The 22,403-nt window shown below is 39.5% G+C and overlaps 1 protein-coding gene across 1 annotated transcript; it reads left to right on the forward strand.

Annotated features, from left to right (window-relative positions):
- Positions 1-1,339: 1,339 nt before the first annotated feature.
- LOC129751732 (symplekin-like) lies at positions 1,340-5,579 on the forward strand. Its single transcript, XM_055747399.1, has 6 exons — positions 1,340-1,634; positions 1,704-2,011; positions 2,092-3,179; positions 3,329-4,513; positions 4,573-5,315; positions 5,381-5,579. Exons 1-6 carry the CDS (start codon positions 1,548-1,550, stop codon positions 5,477-5,479), a joined length of 3,510 nt encoding a protein of 1,169 aa, XP_055603374.1. The 5' UTR covers positions 1,340-1,547; the 3' UTR covers positions 5,480-5,579.
- The last annotated feature ends 16,824 nt before the right edge of the window (positions 5,580-22,403 follow it).

Raw genomic sequence — 22,403 nt, forward strand, 5'->3', positions numbered from 1 at the left:
TTGTGATTTCAGCCCATTTGAAAGTGGGTATAGAATTAGATCAACTCTAGAGTTTGTTTTAATTAGGTCGTATGAGCCACCTCAAGTGTTTTGAGAAAATCGCTGTTAAAGTTTTGCGACCCATTTTTAATTCTAGAATTTAAAATATTGCTCAGAATAGTCTGAAAATTGTATATGCGATGCAAAAGTAGATGAGAAATAGGCTAATGCATTCGATTCAGGCATAAATTACGTTGTTCGAGTGAACATGCACTTGCGCCCTTTCGCATTACGTATTTGGTGCGAACGTCGTTTTGCACATTGACAAATTTTATCCAAAACTCCAGTTATTTTGCCCTAAACTTCGTGATTCCTGATTAAAAGCTTCAAGAACTAAGTCTTGATATGACAAGACTCTTGCACTGAGTGGCACATGTGATTTGAAGTAATTTAATAAGTGGCAAATTGCCAAGCATCTTTTAAATAAAAGTATAGAAGAAAAAAGGACTTACGTTTCTCACTGTTTAGATGTTTAGATCTCTGCCGGTGATATGTGCTTTACAGAATCTTTGGATTCTATAACTAGGTCGACAATTTTGTGTGGCGGATCATATGCCTAAATTTGTTTTCCTGCTCCAGTGTAGAAATCCTCCCTCCATCGCTGCTGCAGCCTAGAATCGTTGATTCGAGCAACTGCCCTTCAGGTTTCTATTCGACCGGAAATAGCTGTACATCCATGCCTTCAGAAACCATAGTGGAAACTTTTCCAAAGCTGGCTGATGCTGTGGTAACATAATTATGAAACACACTTAGTGAAAGTTTGTTTAGCCATTAAAGTTATCACTTACTGTACTTACCCAGCAGCAAATTGAAACCATCCAACCCACTGAGATGACTTAAACCACCTTTACCACCCTTTACTTACTAATTTCAAGCTTTACTACACTCGGCGGAGCATTTTCTGGAGAAAATGCACAAGGTCGCAAAAACCAACACGCCGGACTGTTATTTTGCGACCTTTGTTTTGCACGCCAATCCAGTGCAGTGCAAAAAGTCGCAAAAACCAAATTACACTCGAAAGTGAGAAAGTCATTATGCGTCCTAAATTCAAATCAGTTTTGTAAAGTTATTTATTGATCAATTGAGACCAAGTTTTTTGCTAACATAGAATACATGTTTATGGACTGTTTGCTGCCAATAACTCAATTTTGTTTATATTGGTTCATACGACCTAATCAAAACAAACTCTAGAACTTTTTTCTGACTGGGAAGCCATTGAACAGTGCTTAAATGCTCAAATTTTAACCTCAAATCGTTTAATTGCATCTGAGCGTGTCTTATCCCGGTTTTTTGACGTTTTTCAAATTTTCCGCATCGTTCTGCGCGCTTGATCGGATTTTGTGTCGAGTTTTTGGAGGTTTCCTTGAATTTCCTTTTTTTCCTGCCCAAATAATAACGCTAGTGAATAATGACAGGATAGTTAACTAGGTCACACTTTAAAATTCAAAAATACCTTCAACTATAGACAAGTGTAATCTGTTCAAACTAGGAGAAATTAAAGTCGAAAGATGGACAACTTTTTCGGAAGCAGCAGCTTCAGCCAGGAGACGGCATCGCTATTTACAAACGAGAAAATTGTTTCCGCCCGTGGAAAGGTAAAATAGTTCAATTTTCTCAATCTCATTTCGAATTTTCAAATTTATGCGTTTCCCAACTTCCGGCAGATTATTGATGCCCTGAACGATTCCCTCACGGCGAATACCAGCCAAAAATGTGAGATCATTGCCAAGGTGGCGGAGCTGGTGCTCCACTCGGACATCGAGCTGTTGATGGAATTTTTGGAAAACATTCTCGCCTTTGGTCACGATTCCAATCAGGAGGTGCGCAAATCGGTGGCCGGATTTATTGAGGAAGTTTGCAAAATGAATATCAACCTTCTGCCGAAGGTGGTCAACAATCTGTTTGGGTTGCTGCGGGATTCGGCCCCGAGTGTTACGAAGCGAGTCATTCAAGGTTGTGGTGCCATTTATCGGTATGTTTCACATGGGGATTAGGATCACTGATATACAATATTTAGTAAATTAATTTGTTTTTTTTTTTTTAATTTCACAGTCAAGCCCTACAGTGGATTTGTTCCCTATCGGATATAACGGAAGAGGTGGAGCAAGCGTGGAACACGCTTTGCCTGGTCAAAGCATCAATATTGGACATGATTGACAATGATAACGATGGTATCCGTACCAATGCGATCAAATTCTTAGAAGGAGTTGTCATTCTTCAAACCTATCCGGATGAAGACAGCATGAAAAGGGACAACGATTTCTCCCTAGAAAATGTTCCTCTTACGCTGAAAATTGCTCGTCGTAGAAAATTGGAAGATGAAGCAGTAAACATCTTTGAGCTTTTGTTGCAGTTCCATGGAGCGTCGCACATTTCATCGGTTAATTTGATTGCTTGTACCGGAACATTATGTATTATTGCCAAAATGAGACCCTCGATGATGAGCCAAGTTGTGGAAGCTTTAAAGAATTTGCATTCCAATTTACCACCAACTCTGACCAACTCACAAGTGAGCTCTGTTAGAAAAAATTTGAAAATGCAGTTTCTCAATCTGCTAAAACATCCGTCCTGTTACGAGCATCAAACGAGCATAGCCCACATCCTACAGGATTTGGGGGCTTCAAATAGCGAAATCAGTCGTGCAATTCCCAAGTTGGATAAACGTGAGCAGCAAAGACGGGCCAAACGAGCCCTCGAAAGCGCCATGTCCTCACAGTTGGCGGCCAAGAAAGCCAAATTGGGCGAGCACATAAGACGAGAGAAGGAACGTGCTGCTGCCGCAGCATTAGCAGCTCCTCGCCAAATGGAAATCGATTACGACGAGCTGAACGAACAGAAAGCCAAGTCCAACCATTTGAACGAACAATTTATTTCCGACAATCTGCAAAAAGTAGAAACAGCCACCCAATTGGTGCTTAACTTCCTACCCAAATTGCCATCGTCAGCACCGCAACACTTTTTGCAATATTATGTCCCACTGGCGTCCGGTGTATCGGTTTCGCAGCAAATAGAAACCATAGCACACTCGCTGGCCCCACTTATGACGGAACAACGCGTTGGCCCAGGAGCTTCTGCCATGAGTAAGGAACCACCGATGCGTCCCAAAATTACCGACGATGAGGAACGTAGCATTATTCATGGTGAGTTACACATTTCTTTCCTCTCTCAGAGAACCTAATATGAAGTTCGAAAGGTTTCAACATTGGAGATTCTTACACTCTTTTTTAAGTTCGGCTGAGTGTTGAAGCCCATTTAACATACATTTTTTTTACCACTACTCTATCAATAGGTGCTCGCCGGCAGGATGAAGAAGAGGAAGAGGAAGAATTCGAAGAGGATGTAGATATGGAAAAGCTCCCGGAAGATGATCGCCGCAAGCTGGAAGCTACCCGAAAGCTCAGGGAAACCCTTGAGCGTGTCAAAGGTGGCACCGGTTCTACCGAGCCTAGGCTAAAGCAGCGAGTCAAAGTTCTACGGCTGCAGGAAGTCACCAAACCTCAACCGCGCGATTTGAAACATACCTTCTTGAACGACGCCGTCCGCAGGATTTTGAAAGCAGAAAAGCAAGCCCTCATTGGCGGAGTCGCTTCCAAAAGGCGAAGGATTATAACGGTTTTTGGATCCTGTTTCATGAATTCGGTACGGGATGTGATCCTAGAGTTCATTCTAGAAGACATTGCCAAGCGAATGGATTTGGTATTGTCATGGATTTTTGAAGAATACAGCTTACTGCAGGGTTTCACTCGACATACTTATATCAAGTCAGAAATGAAACCCGATTTTCCGTACACTCAGCTGATGGTAAAAATATTAACTAACATCATGGAACGGGAAGATCTGCGAGAAAAGGATTCCCTTTTAAAACGAATTTTCCTTGAAGCTCCTTTAATACCGGATGACGTTATCGAACTGCTCAACCACATGTGTCAACTTGAAGAACTCTCCGATTGTGGAATGCAAATCACGAAAGACTTGCTCATTAGACGACCTCCAAAGGAAAAAGCGTACATGGAAATCCTGCTAAGATATTCGGCATACGATAATGTTATAATCCGAGAAAAAGCTATACAATATTTGATGCACATTTACTCGCTGCATCGTATTTTGACCAACGTTATGGAGGCCCGAGCTTTATTATGGGTCGGCTATCTAGAGCTAGAAACTCCCCCGGAAATGATATTTGCCTCTGAGTTTGGACGATATGAACATCCTCGACTTTGGACCGATGATTTAGCCAAAACGTGCTTAGGATTATTTTTGGAGGTGTTAGTTTACAATCAGGATATGATACACCAACTATCAGAAGTGTACATCAAAGCTACATCGGATATGAAACGAGCAATGCTGAGAGCGATTGAAGCACCAATTCGTAAAATCGGAGCCGAAAGTGAGGAACTGCTGAAGTTAATCGAAGAATGTCCGAAAGGATCAGAAACGATCATCACCAGAATTATTTATATTCTAACGGAGAAAAGTAAGTTTAAAAATTCTTATTGTCGTACAAAAACCTTCATTTCATATTATTATTTGCAGCAATCCCACCACCGGAATTGGTCGAACGAGTACGTCTGCTTCACCAGACTAAAGTATCGGACGTACGTCTGCTAATTCCTGTTATCAATGGACTAACAAAGAAAGAAATTCTCAAGGCACTACCCAAACTTATCAAGCTGAACCCCGTCGTAGTTAAAGAAGTATTCAACCGGTTGCTGGGCATTGGTGGCGAGTATAGCAGCAGCCAGCTCCCAATATCGGCAGCTGAATTGCTAGTCGCCCTGCACACCATCGACAGCACCAAGGTCGAACTGAAGTGGGTTGTAAAAGCCACCTCCCTGTGCTTGGCCGAAAAAGAAACCTACACCCACGACGTGCTAGGCAGTGTGATTCAACAACTAGTAGAAATCACACCCTTACCCACCCTACTCATGCGTACCGTTATTCAATCCCTAACGCTGCACCCCCGTCTAGCGGGCTTCGTTACAAACCTCCTTCAACGTCTCATTGTAAGGCAGGTCTGGAAGCAGAAAGTTGTTTGGGACGGGTTCCTAAAATGTGCTCAACGACTGACGCCTCAAAGTTACGGTATTTTGATTCAACTTCCGGCTTCGCAGCTGCAGGATGCCATCACCAACTGTCCCGAGTTCCGGGAACCGATGTTGGAGCATGCTCGGGAAATTATGGAACACCAAATCGGACATGTCTCGCAGGATCGGATGGATGTCCTGTTGGGTATTTCAGCTCATGCTCCTTCGGATCGATCCGACCTTCAAGTTGTTGTAAGTTTACTTTGTGCATAATATTAGAGTGATGGTTAACGCATTTTTTTCCTTGCTATTTACAGAGCAATTACAGTGAGGATATGACGTCCCATTTGCCGGTCATTATCAAACACGAGAAGGATGCGGAGCGTCCTGAACCGGCACCTCCAGGAATGGATTAGGAACATTTGTTGGAAAATTTATCCATATACCTTGTATGTTGTCATGAATGCGTAGATTTTACAATTTTCTCAATAAACACCTAACTATATCTACCATAAGACGGAAGACGATGGCATTTTGTTTAAAACACTGCTAATATCCCAAAGGTTAAATTCTTTATGTACCTATTCCTAATCTTAGTCCAAAGGTTATACCTAATGGCTCAACACATGTGATTTGTACAAGCTGAAAATTTAACTGAACACAATAAGAGAAGTGTGTAGGTTTTCCGGTTTTATGGGTCCACTGAATCCTTGGGCTTCATGCGTGATGAGCCCTTCTGTTTCACCGTGTGATACTACATCAAGAGGGGGGGGGGGGGTGGGGGATGAGCTCTTGCACTTATTCAGGTTAGGATAGGGACTACTCTGAATGGTTTCTCTGCTTTAACTTGATACAGGATCGATCATAGCTAAGTACGGAAGACCTTTTAAGGTTCACCATTTAAGTCCAGATCGTATTACTTTCAATAGATTTGTCATACGATGCCCAAGATCTTCCGTATATGTAAGATTTCAGTAGTAGAAGTAGAATTTAGCTGATTATTTCCAATCCATTTGACCTTGGATATTTCTTAATATTTAGTAATAATCCTACAAATCTGGTGCAAGAAAATAGCATGGCGGAAATTCACTCATGCGTATCGATATTTTGAAAGTGCTACACTCTATTGCAGCTCTTGCTACTTAATGGACAATGGCAGTTTGGCAAAATTCAGGCCAAGGAATCGCCGGGTCAAACATGTTCGCAATTGTAATACAAAATTAATAAACTGATGGAAGAGATCATCGTCCCAGGCCTTTCTGGTAAAGCGTCAACCCAAGAAGTTTCTGGTGAGATCAATCCATATTTTTTTTTGTTTTTATTTCAGATTTAAACTGTACATTTCAAAATTTTCATTTTATAAACTAACCCTATATTATATAATCATAAGAAGCGTTTGGAAGGGAACTCCACGCTTCATCTCCCTCTTGTTCCTGTATCTTTTGCGTTTTCATCACATGGTTGGCCTGGCCGTAGTAGTATTTGCAATGCATGTTCTATGTATCAGATATACTATGTTGAAAAGAAAAATGAGGAACGCAAGTTTTTCATTTGCCAGGATGCTTGTATGCATTTGGCCATGTTGGTGTTAGAAGAAGAAGAAGAAGAAATAGCAGTTCGGCATAATCCAGGCCAATAAGTCGATGACTTTCGATGCACTCTCACAACAGAATTTGACTTGCGTACTTTTGATGTGGTTGTAATTTAAATACACGTGTGATTAAGTTAATTTGTGACAGTGGAATGATTTGTTGAATCTATCTTACAACTAATCACGGATTTCTAAGTCAAGAATCCACAAAATCGTTGCTGCTTCTGGATAGTTAGAGATAGCGTTTGGTATCTTCACAATAACCAACAAAAATGCCATTCTTTGCCTTGGGGTCAAACTTCCCGCGTTTCACTTTGGGGATGTGGGTGAAAAAACACTTTCAAGTGACGAAGATTCAGTTTCTTGTCAGACCACACCCCTTCCGGCGTCTTGTTGTCCAAACACCTGGTCGGACATCCAATGACGAGATAAGCGGCCATCTCGACTGCCTCTGCCCAGAACTCATTACCGAGCTTCGCATCGGTCAGCGTGCATCGTGCTTTTCCACCGGTGTACGGTTCATCCTCTCGGCGACGCCGTTTTGTTGCGGCGTATATGGACAATTCGTTAGATGCCGGATATCTTCGCGCTCTAGAACCTTTTGATAGCAACGGTTTGCGTACTCCGTCCCGTTGTAGGTACGAGGGATCTTCATCTTCTTGCCGCTTTGCCGCTTACCGTTGGCCTTGAACTCCTTGAAAGCCTCAAACGCCTGGTCCTTGAGCTTGAGAAAATGGACCACGAACTTCTTGCTCGCATCGTCGACAAATGTTGCAAAATAACGGCTGCCTCCGAACGATGATACCTCGACGGGCCCACATAGATCGGAGAGTACCAATTCCAAAAGCTACGTGGCTCTTTAATCGCTGCTCCGAAACGAAACTCGTGCCTGCTTCCCTTTGAGACACGACTCATAATCGACGATCGATTCGTTTTGAAACTCCACCACACCGTTGCCCTAAATTTCTTCAAGCTAAGGCCGAATTGATAGCTAGACCGAATGATCGTTATGTCGAATAGTCATCAGGCCGAATGCTTGCTAGGCCGAAAGGTCGTAAGGCCGAATGGATGATATAGGCCGATAAGACATATTAACGCTTGTTTGCATGTTGGGTCGAATAGCTATAAGGCCGCATGGTTGTTGGGCCGAAAGGTCGTTCGGCCGAATGGCAATTTTGTCATTTTTTAATGAATGCTAGGAAGACTTCACGACCATTCGGCCTAGAATCCATTCGGATTTACCACCATTCCGTCTTATGTCCATTCGGCCTAATGACCATTCGACCTGGTGATCATTCGGCCTAACATGCAGAGAAGTGTGAAAGACGTCTTATTGGCCTAGCAAACATCCATTACGATCATTTGGCCTTGTAACCATTCGGCCTAACTACCATTGGGCCTATCGTCTATTCGGCCTGATGACCATTCGGCCAGATAATCATTTGGCTTAACAACCGTTCGGCTTGATAACCATTTGGCCTAATACTCATTTGGGCTAGTGATCATTCGGCCTAACATCCTTTCGGCTTTGCGTTCTTTCGGATTTTCCTTCGGCTGGATAACCATCGGCCGAATAACCCCTTCGAATGACTCCCCAAGCAACCAAAAGTCACATATTTACTTGAAAGAAGGCATTGAAAGTTACATATTGGCTGACAAAGAGAATCAACTGCCCAATTCCCTTTAGTGAACTTTTTGTACTCATTAATGAACTTGAAAGTTGCAAAAGTGATTAATATGTACGTTGTATGTGACCGGTTTTGCCCAATTTGTATGAGTGAACTATATGTACTCATTAATGAACTTGAAAGCAGCAAAAGTGATTCATACGTAAGTTATATGGTACTTACATAAGTCACATAAGGGGCACAAAAGTGCTCAAAAGGTGATTTACTTAGTCACAAAAAGTGCATTGAGGTGCTTTCAAAAATCAATTAATTGTGTGACCATTCTGATGCGATATATGTAGGAAATGTAGGAAAGAAGCAATTGAGCAATTTGTCGAATTTGGAGTCCGGCGCGTGGCATTTGACGCTTCTGTATATTCAACGGAAACTTTTACCAGGTGCGCATCACAGCATTCGATGTAAAAGTTTTCTACCTTGAAACAGTACTTGAAATGAATCCTTCCTGAGAGCAAACGCACCAATAAGTGAGTATACGCGGCCTGGTTTTGCTCATTTCAGCGGACCGGTTTTGGGATACACACTCTTTCGCGCACCGGGCGGTAGCATAATTATTTTTAAATTTACCATTGCACTGAGAAAACTTTTGAAGAAAATCATTCTTAAATTAATACGAACCGAGTAAATTTTCGGAGTCGTCCACCAAACGGCTCTTCTTAGTTACATGATCATTTTTGGTCATAAAATACGATGCTTCGAGTTTGTTTATCTGAAGTTGAGTGAGAAAGGAAAAAATGTTATCAAAATTCATAGGTAGAAAAAAGTCCTAAACAATATAAAATACAAAATAAATAACTCACCATCAGAACCAGCAATTGCACTTTCTCGTTCAATTCCTGGATAAATCCGAAAAATGTAACGAAATTGCGAATTCAACTGTTTATTCAAAAAAAAAAAAAAAATCCATCCACAATTTTAATCTCATACACATTTTTTCTTAAAATGAATATCAACAAACATCCACACGCTGCGACGTCGTTTGTTTAATTCTGCTTAAATCTTCAACTTCTTTTTCTGTCCAACGTGCTGACTGAAATAGTTGCTGCTCCGAAAAACTGGGTCCCATTAGTTGCAAACTTATTGAGAGACCTCGTTTCGAAAGCCGAATTGGTAGGGACAGTAATGGAATGCCACCCATACGGTTGGATACAAAAATCCTGCACAGCGCACTGGTCTCGATTATTATTACTCCGAAAAAATCCTTGAAGCTTCACTCAAGGTTGTGAGAGTCAGTAAAATGTTTACTACACGGAATGCACAATCAAAATTTTCAGAAAGCAATCGTCGGACTTGAAGGGCTTTTCGGAAATATTTCATGGAATTAGTTTTTGCGCAATAAAAAAAGTTTCCGCTTTCCGTTCGTTTGTTTAATTCTGCTTAAAACGGTAGAATTTTTTCAGTGCATGTTTGATCTCGCCCCTTTCTAGTGAGCAAATTTGGTGATTTTGTCGGTCCCGACGGCAACGGCCCTATTTTGCTCACCTTCATACTAACCCCCGGTGCGGTATGGAAGTGATCAAACTCGTGAGCATTTTCACTTTGCTCGCGATTGCTGCGGATGCCCTGATTGCTTTTCTTGAGCGCTTTTTGGAACAATGAACTATACACTATTTTGAAATCGTCCAAATGTCTGCTATGGGTTGCTTGTTTAAAAGTTTGATTATGTTTTTTGTGTTTTTCAGAAACCGATCGATAAATCAAAATGTCCCCAAAAATGGGTGTTTTGCAACAAGTACCTATAACCCATTTTCCTGAAGTCGTAACCCTGGCTACATTACTTCAACAGTAATTATTTCGTTGCACACGAAACAGTATTGAACGACCCCTCGTCGCTTTGTTTACATTAGCTCTGTTCAACAGCCAACTGAAATCGGTTTCAATCGATTTCGATTGGTAAATTGTTGTTCACTCAGCCAATGTTTTGGTCGAAACTAATCCAATTGACGTTCAATGAAGCCAATCGGAATCGATCGAAACCAATCGAAATCGATCAAGCCCAAGAGCAGGATTCGTTTCTATCCGTTTCTATCGCACTAACACAAATGCAGTTGTTTATTGTCAAAAACAGCGTGATTCGTGCAAGTGAAACTGGAATCAATCGGTGCAGCGTCGGTGGTGCTGTGCCAGTGATGTTGTGCCAGAGGTGCTGTGCTGGTGGTGCAGTGTTAGTGGTGTGGTGTTATTTGGTTCGGTGTTCTCTGTCGGGTGCTGAGTCGGTGGTGCTGTGCCACTCGTGCTAAGTTGGTGGTGCTGTGCCACTCGTGCTAAGTCGGTGGTACTGTGCCACTCGTACTAAGTCGGTGGTGCTGCCAGTCGTGCTTTGTCGGTAGTGTAGTGTTGGAATGGTGTCTGGTAATTTCTAGAGACAAAAACAACTGATTTTGTGTTTCGTTTCTGTGGGCCGTGCAGGTGCTAGTGAAAGTGGTGTTGGTCTATGTCTCGTCTGTGGTGATGTACCAGAGGTTCTGTGTCAGTGATGCAGTTTTAGTAGCATTATTCAGTGCAGTTTCTGCACAGAAGAAAAAGTGAAATTTAATACGATAAGATAAAAATAAATACTTAATACATATTTTGAACATCAGAAGAAATTTATTTTTAATTTAAATATTTCCTTATCCCAAAAGTTATTCCTCGGAACTTTCTATCTATTTCTATTCTAGAATTAATCTGCCAGGGTCGATTTTCTGTATACAGTATACTTATAATTATAGAGGTACACATTTTTGTAAAATAACCGGTGAACCGGTAAAACATTTCGGCAACTTATTTTTATCATGATGACATGTTTAATATTATGTTTGTATGCGGGATAGATTTGATTGATTTTAATGTTTTATTTATTCATAAGTTTGCTATTTACATTATTTCTTTAATACTCCACTGGTCCACCGGTGTGGGATAGATGCTCAACACCATTTCTCTGGCAACTTTATAATTAATTTCCAATATTTGAAAAGGTGTTTCTGGAAGAAATAGGCCAAAACATGTTGGTTGTTCGCCAAATCCGGATAAGCAACAACAAAACTCGATTTATTCTGTTCGCACATCCGTCGGACTTGATCGCGGTAGACATACTGGCCTTGCTGTTTAATCGGTTAGCGATTTCGGTACGTGAACCCAACATAGAAACCCATTCCTTCATGCTTTGCCCCTTGGCCATTGGTATCTTCCAAGTTTTCCGCCACTCCTTCAGCAGCTTTCTCAGCCGCTTGGCTCGAGGCACATAATCGTCATCGTCATACTTTTCGTAGAAAAGTTCCCGATCGTCTGGATGAATTCCGGTTGCGATCACGACGTCGCATCTCAGCCTCAGCGTTTGCTGTCCGCAAAATTTGTGGACGAATGCTTGAAGCGCGCAGCCGAATAAAAAATGAAAACAAACTAAGCGCATTAGTATTAGTGTCTGGCTGTTCATTCAGCAGCCTGATGGAAATCGATCGAAGTCAATTGGAAAAACAGCTGATCAACTGTCAATTCATTTCAATTGATTTCGATTGAGTTTCGTTGAACACACCTATTAAGTCCTGGGGGAGGAAGACTGAAATTTGCTGCATCGTTTTCTGCATCGTTTTTTTACTGTTCGGCAAAAAGCCAGCAATTGTTGAAAAGATTTGTAATCGTTCAAATTTTAACTTACGATGATCAGTTTCGTGTAGTGAGTCATGAAACTCAGTTGTTTAGGTGCTAAATTTAGATTTAGCTATATTTTTAGAACAACCATTAATCAAGACATTTTTATTTATCAGCTTGAAAACTTTGACGAAATTTAAGCGACATAATACGCCTGATCATGCAGGAATTTACCAGAGCAAAGCAAAACCTAATTAAATCATAGTTTTATGCAAAACAAGTGCTTTTCAGCATGAAAAAAGTTTTATTAAAAATTACTAAATAAGAAAGTAAAATTTTGAACCTTCGCACTGGTCGGTAGATTGATGAGAGAAATTTGACGTTTGAATTTTTTTTTTCTTTTTTTATTCAGTCTTCCTCCCCTAGATTAAGTCTTAGCTATCATTGGATGTAAGTGTTACTTTTGTAATCAGGTGTTATCCAGAAAAATGGATCTCGAACAGAAACGTAGCGCTGTGGTTTCCTTGTTCCTAGCTGGCAAACAGCAGAAGGACATAGTTCGTGAGCTGTCCGATATAAGTGTGTGCAGAAGTTTTGTATACCGTACAGTTAAAAGATTCCTGGAGACCGGAAGTGCCAAAAACGGTATGGTGGGGGACGCCGACCTACTGTGGCGACACCTGCCATAGCGAAGATCGTCAAGAAGCGCCTTAAGAGAAATCCTCGTCGTAGTGCCACTAAATTGGCTGAGGATCCCAACATATCGGATCGAAGTCTCCGATAAACTTCAGACCAAGCCCTTCAAGATCCAAAAGGTTCAAGACCTTACGGTGAAGCAGAAACAACAACGAGTAAAAAGAGCGAAGGCGCTGCTGCAGAGGGCCGCGGAATGAAGAATATCGTGTTTACCGTCGAGAAACTCTTCACCGTACAGCAGTTTGTGAATAAGGAGAACGACAGAGTTTGGTTGCCACTAGTTGCCAGACAGATCACGAAGCCATGCCGACTTGCTGACGGCCAGCCGGCGACAGAAACCAGCATCGGTGATGGTTTGGGCCAGAATCACCCGTGATGGCTGGACTCCGCTGGTTTTTGTCCCTGAAGGAGTTAAGATCAACCAAAATACATATCGGGAACTAGTTCTACAGAATGTAGTCGAACCGTGGACACGTCGACATTTCGGTTCCAGGGATTGGGTTTTCCAACAGGGCTCGGCGCCGGCTCACAAAGCGAAGAAAACCCAACTTTGGATTGCACAACAACGAGTTCACCATACCTGAACCCTATGGACTTCGCTGTTTGGAGTATGTTGGAGTCCGAAGTCTGTTCTAATAGAGTATTTCCTGAGACAGATTGTGGTAGGGTAACATTTTGTTTTTATTTTGAAAAAATGTAAACACCAACTGGTGGCCATTTTGATCTTTGATGATAAGCACTGTTCAATAGTTTCTTTTAAAAACTTCTTCAATTAAAATTATTAACATACCAGTGATACCTTCATGTCTTAACTTGTTATGAATTTACAGTTGATTAAATAAAGAATTTATATTCTTCTCATCGAGGTGCACTTGCAAAATCACTACAATTGCATTATGCCAATTTAATTTCGTTACTATCTGGTCATTGAACATGCGTAATGTTGTTGTTATGTTTACCCTACTACGATATGCCGAGAAAATGTAAACATGAGAAATCAGCTGTTCGCTTGACAAGTGGGGAAATGCCTTATAAACATGAAGGTGTGGATGTCCTGAAGCGACATCTCGTGGCAGCCTGGGATAAAATACGATACGTTCTTCGACTGTCTGCTGCGAGTGGTTAAACTCATGGGCGAACAAGTCGAACTTTACCAGTGAATTTTGAAAAAGTAATTTGTTTTCAAGAGAAATTGAATGAATTTGAAATAAAAAGTTGTTGTTTTGATCAATTTATATGTTCATTTCAATGTAGCACTTCAATTGCCGGACCCTGTAGAGTTAAAGTATGTTTATTTTTTAAACATTTTGTCGAGAATCTGCATACAAATTCGAAGTCGATTGGGCCTGCTCGTGCTTCAACCAATTGAGCTGAAACTTTCAGAAAGTCATTTTTTCACCTAATGACATCAATCTGGGATGTGCCGCATTGGGAAAAAATGCTAGAAAAATTACATACAAATATGGACCAGCCATTGTTACCCGCTTGGTGTTGAAATTTTCCGGGACAGGATGTTAGGGTAGCAAAAGTAGATTGTCAGATGTACTGTAGGGTACTGTATACCAAAGTCGCAGAGTAAAAAACTTAGGTACTCCGCAAATGGAAAAGCTTAAAACATAAGATACTTTGAATTTCCAAAACAAGTTGAGGAGGAAGGCTATGAGTCTTCGGAAGAATAATCGGTTTCCATTAGAATTCACGTTAAACCCCTCTAAACATTCAAGTACACAAAATCGAACATGAGTTCGATATTGAGTGAAAACCTTTACTCAGCTACTATAGAACTTGGTATGCAAACATCTAATTATATGAAGAACTTTTTGTCGCTTGGATGTAACATGAGTAGAATCGTTGAAGAATCAAGTTATAATACTTTTTCAGTTCAAAATACTCTAACAATTCGGAAAAAATATATGGGAAATTTCTGTGTAATTCTTAAGTCAATTAAAAAAAGAAAACTTTCTTATTTGCAAATTCCGTTCAAGCTAACGTGATATTTCCGACTTCGAAAAAGCTTCTTAATTTGCATAACTGATAGTTTTTTTTTCTTGTTGTACCAACTCGGCAGGTCGTTCAACCCATCAAATATGCGTAATTCTGTTTTTATGATCCGTCATACAGGAACTATACCTACTTCAGGCGATGTCAATTGTCTAACTACTTTGTTGCGCGAAACTGTTAAGCACAATATTTAATCGCAAACATTCTCACACTAAATATAAATTCGGGAGTGTGGGTGGATGTTTTTAAGCCAAGAATTTGATTAGGCCAGGTGCGAAGTTAACCGGAAGATACCCGGTGGAACTTGCGGGGAGAAATGAAGCCTTTGAATAAAATAGCTAGTGAAACAAGCGACAACGAAGTAAATAAAAATAAACAAGCCAAGTAGGTAGGTATGTTGACGTGGTTTCGCGCTTAAAGGTTACGCGAGTTATTCTCGAATGAATACACGCCAAAGCCATAGCAGAATGGGGGGATGAAGTGGTGGAAAAACGAAAAACTAATACGATTCCACCGGGGACCACATGGTGGCGTTGTTGCCAAATTTTTCCAACCAAACATGTGTGTATAAAGGCGACGCTGCGCTAAATACACTCACTTTTCTTCTTAGTGGCGTGGCGTGACTCACTCGATTAGAGTCGTAGTTTTTTTTTTGGTTTGCCTTCTTCTCCAAGGGTTTCTTGGATGATTCGAAAGAAAAAAAAACCAAGCAGGCCGAGGACTCCCTCCATATGAGATTATGGCGAATAAATGCAAAAAAATACAGTCGACGGACGGGAATATATCATAGCGTGCTTGGCAATACAATAACGGGTTTGCGGCACGCGATAGACGCAAAAAACTGAATGTATGGAAACATGGCGACCAAGACAACTTGACACATAGTCCGCATAAAGCAGCATTGAGAAAGGAAATCAAGAATTACGGGCTGCTCTCTAATGTTTATGTACACAAAAATAGCAAGAAATATTACCGGCGAAGAAAGAAGTCACCCTCTTTTTTGCAGACGACAGAAGAAGAAATAAAATATAGACTCCTAACTGTTTCCAGTTCGGTGGAAGTCTGCCGAGAAGTTCAATTTGCTCATTGTTACTACGGTGAATGCGCTTCATTTGAGATGGCACAAAGCATCGAAAAATTGTTGACATTGAACTTCATCTCCAATGTTGGTGAAATGCCAACGAGTTCGTCAATATCCTACGACGTTGCCTGGCGATCGCCTAACAAGTTTGGGTTGCGTGTTTTTGGGGGCGTAATTCAAAGTGGGGAATGAGAGTTTGAGCGACAAGTTTCAAAATTCAAATTAAAATTAAGGCTAACATTTTTCAGACTCAGAAAATAAGGTTAGAATTCCAGGCAAAATTTAAAAGTGGGAACTCAGATTCGGAGTTCAGATTCAGAATTCGGATTTAGGATTCAGAATTCAGAATTCAGATTCAGAATTCAGATTCAGAATTCAGATTCAGAATTCAGATTCAGAATTCAGATTCAGAATTCAGATTCAGAATTCAGATTCAGAATTCAGATTCAGAATTCAGATTCAGAATTCAGATTCAGAATTCAGATTCAGAATTCAGATTCAGAATTCAGATTCAGAATTCAGATTCAGAATTCAGATTCAGAATTCAGATTCAGAATTTAGACTCAGAATTCAGATTCAGAATTCAGATTCAGAATTCAGATTCAGAATTCAGATTCAGAATTCAGATTCAGAATTCAGATTCAGAATTCAGATTCAGAATTCAGAATTCAGATTCAGATTCAGATTCAGAATTCAGATTCAGATTCAGATTCAGAATTCAGGTTCAGAAATGAGATTCAGAATTCAGATTCAGAATTGAGATTTATAATTCGAATTCTAAATTGACTTTCGGCATATCGGTGAATTTTATTCTTTGAGAAAGAATATTAGAAATTAAGATATTCCCTCTTTTCGCTTTTTTTTTAGATAAATTTTTGCCAGTTTATTTCGCCAGTTTATTGTTAACGAAAGCTTTCAGAACAAGTTCCCCAGGAAACTTTCAACTGTGACGTCACTCCTAAATGGTCTAAAAGATTGGCTACGTTGCAAAATTAAAAAATGCTTTCCACCGCTATCAGATGACGATGGCTCACACAGATTCTTGTCAGGTTGCTAAAACTCATGGTCTGAGCTAAGCAGAAGAGAGAAAAAAAAACAGATCCATACCAAGTAAGTAAGGCTCTTGTATGGCCTCTTTTCTCGGGTCGAGAAAAACGAATATCAACAATCTCTTCTCGCTGTTTGGGAATGTTCAACCTCGAAAAACCTGTCTCCGGTCCAGTCCATGATGGGTGGAGGAAAAACCGGTTCCCAACATACATACTAGGAGAGGGAGTTTTGGGATGGGAGTGGGTGGTATGTGTCAGTTCGTTGTGGGGGCACTCCATGTGGAAGGCTGCCTGCCCGTTGTTGGCCCCAAAGATGATGCGCGAATGTGGTTCTTAGACGACGATGTCGTACGTAGAGCGGTTAGACCAGTTTTTGTCAACTAGTTTTGGAGAGGCTTTGAGAAAAAGTTGCTTTTGCGTAAAATGTGAATAAGGATAGTCGTATGTTAGAATTTATAAGAGCGATGGCATAGTTTTCATAATATTCAAGATGCAACAAGAAAATTAAGTAAGGCAATTGAACAACAGCTGATCCCTTTGTTTGTAAGCCTCAGCAAGCCAACTACATTGCATGCCAATGCTTAGGGGATTTATAATATGTATCAGATGATGTGATCAACTCTCTGAACTAAATTTTCATCAACGTAACGGAACGAAAAAGGTATTTCCAAAGGTGCAGAAATATAATTGAAGTAACAACAAAAAAAAATTTAACATTTTCTGACAGCGTGTAATTCCAAGTTTATATGCTCAAAATGTTAGAACGATTCTACATGAACTCGTAGATGAGCTAGAAGCATTTTCGTGAGACTAAGAAAATTGTGATATTTTTTAAGTTTCTGGAGACTTGATCTTTTACTAAAGGATACTTGATCCCTTATTCAGGCTGCCCTGACCCTAGGCAACAATCTTATGAAATCGAAAAAAAAAGATCCGTTGACTATTTCTTGCCATATTAGTTCTCATTTCACAGTTTGTAAGTATCAGACTAAGAGAATTATAAAAGGTTTCCTTCTACTCTAGAGTCGTTACTTTAAGGCACAATATTCTAGTTTTTGTATAAATACAGTATTTTTAGCCCTTTTGAACAGATTATTACTCGATAAATTTTTGTTATTGGTCCGATATTAGTAATTTTATGATAACCAATGATTACAATCCATTCAGATGAAAAATAATATTTTTGACTCTAGGGATCAATTATACCCATAACATACATTTTGGAAAACTTCTTCTTAAATAAAAAATTGAAAGTTTAATATTTCTTTGAAAATATGGCATTATAAAGTTCATATTATGTTCTAACGATTGGCATATTGGAATAAATATTTTCATTATAATTTTTTCAAGTGAGAAAGATTTTAAAGTGATAAAAAGAGATATTCAAATCACACTTTGAAAATTTTTTCAAACAAAGCTCAATAACTCGAAAATTAAAAATGTTAAAATTTGCTAAGGTAACAATTTTCTAGAACATTTGATATTTGTAAGACATTCCTGTTTCGAGACATAGCGATGGAATTAAGTATCCCTAGGGATCAAGTATCCTCATTCTCCAATACTGTTTTTTGTTGTATTTAAAGTAAAGTGTTAAACAACCTTAAAGATACACATGCCTGCTGCTTTTATAGAATAATGTTCATAATTGATATTCAATAGAAACCATCATCGAAACGTTTGTAACTTGATGAGTTATAGTTATGTACGATTTGCATCGTGTCGCAGTCGGTTTGAGTAAAATCGGTCGGCATCGATTTTTTTTGTACAAGCGACCCTCTGTGGTATGGTGTATGGTATTGCCTGTACAATTTTCAAGCCATTTACTTAGTCTCAGTTGAGGTGTAGGTGGTTTTTTGTGTTAAGCGGGCCATAGACTACACAAATGGCTTGTGCAAACTCGATAATTCCATGACTGACGAAAACAGCAACAACAAAAAACCCCTCCATCCCAGCTGGAGTAAATAGCATGGATTTTGTACAAACAACACCATACACCATGCCACAGAGGGTTGTTTGTACAAACCGTTTGCGCGCTTATTCAAACAGTGTCATACACGATGCAAATTCACAGCGACAGAATTTTATCAAATTTCAGCGCTTTTGTGCAAATGCTGTGTAGTCTATGGCCCGCTTTAGTTGCTGTTTTTGCCAGCAATCTTTGTGTTCGCGCGAAATATGTTTGTATCGTGTGTGGTTGAGCATAGAATCAAACAGTCGTCGTGGTTTCATCGAATTTGCACACGCCATTTCTGTGATGTATGACGGCTTTAAGGTTTTGTCCTGCTCGATCAAATTATGCTACCTGAATGAAATACAATCTTCACGGCGGAAAATATAAAGATAGGGTTAGTTGCTTTACTTGGGACCCTTAAAGAGGTGGTTTATATAAACCGATGTTTTCTCATTCATGAACAGGTGTTTTGTTGTTTTTAGAAAACCCATTCGTAGTTAACGGTCTTATCTGCCAGTTTCAATGGGAATTTTCGTGGGGTTTGTTATATAGCTCAGTTGGCAAGTCTGTTGTCTCCTGAGCCGATGTCCGCGAGTTCGAGCCCAAGAGTAAACATCGAACACAGTTGTACCGGATAAGTTTTTCAATAAATATCCGCCAACTGTAACGTTGATAAAGTCGCGAATTCCATAAAGATGGTAAAACGACTATATTCGAAACAAAAAAAAGGAGAATTTTCAACCTTGGTTTTGCCGTTTTTGATAGATTTACAAAGGCATGTATGATCCTACTTTGAACCTACTATTCCTATTGTTATATTGGACTTATACCCTGTATTAGGCCTAGATCAAAAACGCAAGTAAAAAGTTTTTTTTTAAAACATGAAAATTTGTTTTAAATATTTTATTTCAAATAAAATAACCATGAACTTATATTAGGGATTTTTAACGATTAAAAAAACCCATAATTTCTATGATGAATATTTCAATCTTTTCCCTCATTAGCATTTCTCAGCAGCATAATAGTTAGAAGGTTTTTTGTATTTACTTGTAGCTTATTTACCTAAAGCTGACAAAAAATGTTGAAAATGATCGAAATTGATTCTAAATTCTGCCCTTATGAAAATTTGTACTTTAACTGATTGGTTAGTATTGAAAATATTGATGCCAGTTCTAAAGATGGAACACCATGGCCAAAAGTGTCATATTTTTGGTACATTGTCTTAGGAAAAATAGATAGTAGGGCGAGTGCCCCTACCTTGGACCTAGAGCCTACTTTAGTCTATCCTATCAACAAAGGTGCGAATTTGAACTGAGGCATAGTTCAGAACCAATATTGAATATTTATAACCTTTTTTATCAGCTATACGCAAATAAACTACAAATAAGTAAACACAAAAAAGGTTCAGCTTTTGTTCTGCTGATAGAGCTGACGGGGAGTGAAAGTGTTTAAGATATTCATAGCAGTAATTTAAGTGTTTTTAATCGATAGAAATCTGTAATACATTTTTATAAGAATAATTGATTAAAGCTTGCATTTAAAATGCTTTTTTTTCGGAAAACCACATTTTTTAAATGAATTTAAAGTTCTAGATCAAATGAAAGGCACCAGTTCAGTACAAAAATAGGAACAGTAGGTTCAAAGTTGGAAATTTTGATCATCCATAACTTCGTAAATCTTTCAATAACCGCAAAATCTATGTCGAAAATTCTCATTGAAACTTTTAGATAAGATCATGACCTATGAATAAATTTCATGAAAGCTATAAGCCTCCTGTCCATTAATGAGAAAAACATGATTATTTAAAAACCACCACTTAAAGGGTCCAAAGTAGGGCAACCAACCCTATAGCTCATAATCATCACAGCAATGGTAGTTTTTCTTTAAAATTAGGCTTTAGGTGTTACCACTAAAGAGAAAGAACTTTTTTTTTAAATGTTGTACATTTTATAAGAATTACTTTATATGGCAAATAATGGTATGATAGTATAAAGGAAGAAGAGCCGTTCATTATTTGCATAGGAGTGTCTTGAAGATATGACCTGTTTTAAGATATGACCTACAGGAAAAAAATCCAATTTTTTGAAACTCAATTCATTAAAATCGTAAAAACCAGAATAGGAGAAAGGGTGGTAAGAAAGTTTCAATGGAACATACAAATCCACGGACATCTTCGTAACTCGTTGAGCTGAGTGGATTGTTAAAGCATGGATCTCTACAAATCTGGACGCACTATTTATTTTACCATAGTGCTCCTAGTTGTCGGATCTGGAATGTTTTGGCAGCACTTTGTAGAGGAATGGTTCTTCTACCAGTGCTGAAAATTTCATTACGATTTGTTTTGTTTCAAAAAAGTTACACGTGATGGAAGCCGCGAGATGAAAATAAATTTTGAACACCCACGTCAAAAACCCGACGTGGTCGGGTTCAAAAATCGCGAAATCGTTAAAAATGGTCAAATCAACCGTGTGTAGCGTTCTCAAACGTTTCCGTGAGATGCGTACTATAGATCGGCAGGTTCATACCAAGCGTCATAGTGGAATTAAGGATCGGAAACTGCATTTGAAGGTGTTGAGAACGATCAAGGAAAACACAGGGTAGTCGGACTATGACATTGCCAAGAAATTCAACGCCGACCGGTGCACCGTCAGCAGAATTCGTCTACGCGAAGGAATACGATCCTATCGGACCAGTAAGCAACCAAACCGGACATTGAAGCAGAATTTAGTAGCCAAAGGACGTGCTCGCAAGTTATACAAGAAGATTCCAACGAAGTTCGACGGATGCATCCTCATGGATGACGAAACGTACGTGAAGATGGATTTTGGGCAGCTTTCTGGCCAAAAATTATGTAAATCCACTGCAGTGGTGCACTGCACTGGTCATGGTGATGTCCCCGGCAACTTCAAATTCGTTTTTGCTGATAAGTTTGCAAGAAAGTGTTTGATCTGGCAAGGTATTTGCAGCTGCGGACGAAACATTCCGGTTTTTTTGTGAAAAACAAGACCATGGACTCCGAAATTTACAAGGAGGAATGCCTGAAAAAACTTTTTTTTCGTACATTAGATCTCACAAAGCACTAGTTAAGTTTTCGCCAGATTTGGCAAGCTGCCACTACAGCAAGGAGGTTCTACAGTGGTATTGGGCCAACGGGTGGATTTTGTCGAAAAGGACATCAACCCACCCAACTGTCCTCAATTCCGCTCTATCGAAAAACTTTGGGCAATTGTCAAGCAGAAGATGAAGAAGAATGGTAGGACGCCCGGGAAGCAACAGAGATGAAGAGATTGTGGAACAAAATGGTCGCTGAGGTCAGCGAATAGGGTGTTCAAACTCTAATGAGTGATACTCAACGAAAAGTTCGAAAATTCATCAAAACAACATCGGAATAATTTTTTTATTATTTTTCCTTTAAAGTGCAATAAAAACCCTACATTTCAAGTACAAAACATTTTTATTTTGTTTACATAGCTCCGAGATAGACCCGTTTTAATGCGTCCAGATTTGTAGTGATCCATGCTTTACATGATGTCCCGTTTGACGGTATGTGATCGCTTAGATAAGCCCCTTTAATTCAGAAACGGATCTATTGATGTGTAGCCTTCTCAGTTTGTTATCAGAATCCGTTTACTTATGCGAGTATGTATTTTTCTAACACCTCTAGGTTATGAGGCCCAAAGGATAACTTTTAATCAAAGGTTAAAATTTCTAACTTT

The sequence above is a fragment of the Uranotaenia lowii genome, chromosome 3 (assembly GCF_029784155.1).
Source record: "Uranotaenia lowii strain MFRU-FL chromosome 3, ASM2978415v1, whole genome shotgun sequence".
Lineage (NCBI taxonomy): Eukaryota > Metazoa > Arthropoda > Insecta > Diptera > Culicidae > Uranotaenia > Uranotaenia lowii.

Coding starts and splice junctions, on each gene's coding strand:
- LOC129751732 (XM_055747399.1), top strand. CDS start 1,548: ATGGACAACTTTTTCGGAAGCAGCAGCTTCAGCCAGGAGACGGCATCG. Junction 2,012..2,091: donor GGTTGTGGTGCCATTTATCG/GTATGTTTCACA, acceptor TTAATTTCACAG/TCAAGCCCTACAGTGGATTT. Junction 3,180..3,328: donor GGAACGTAGCATTATTCATG/GTGAGTTACACA, acceptor CTCTATCAATAG/GTGCTCGCCGGCAGGATGAA.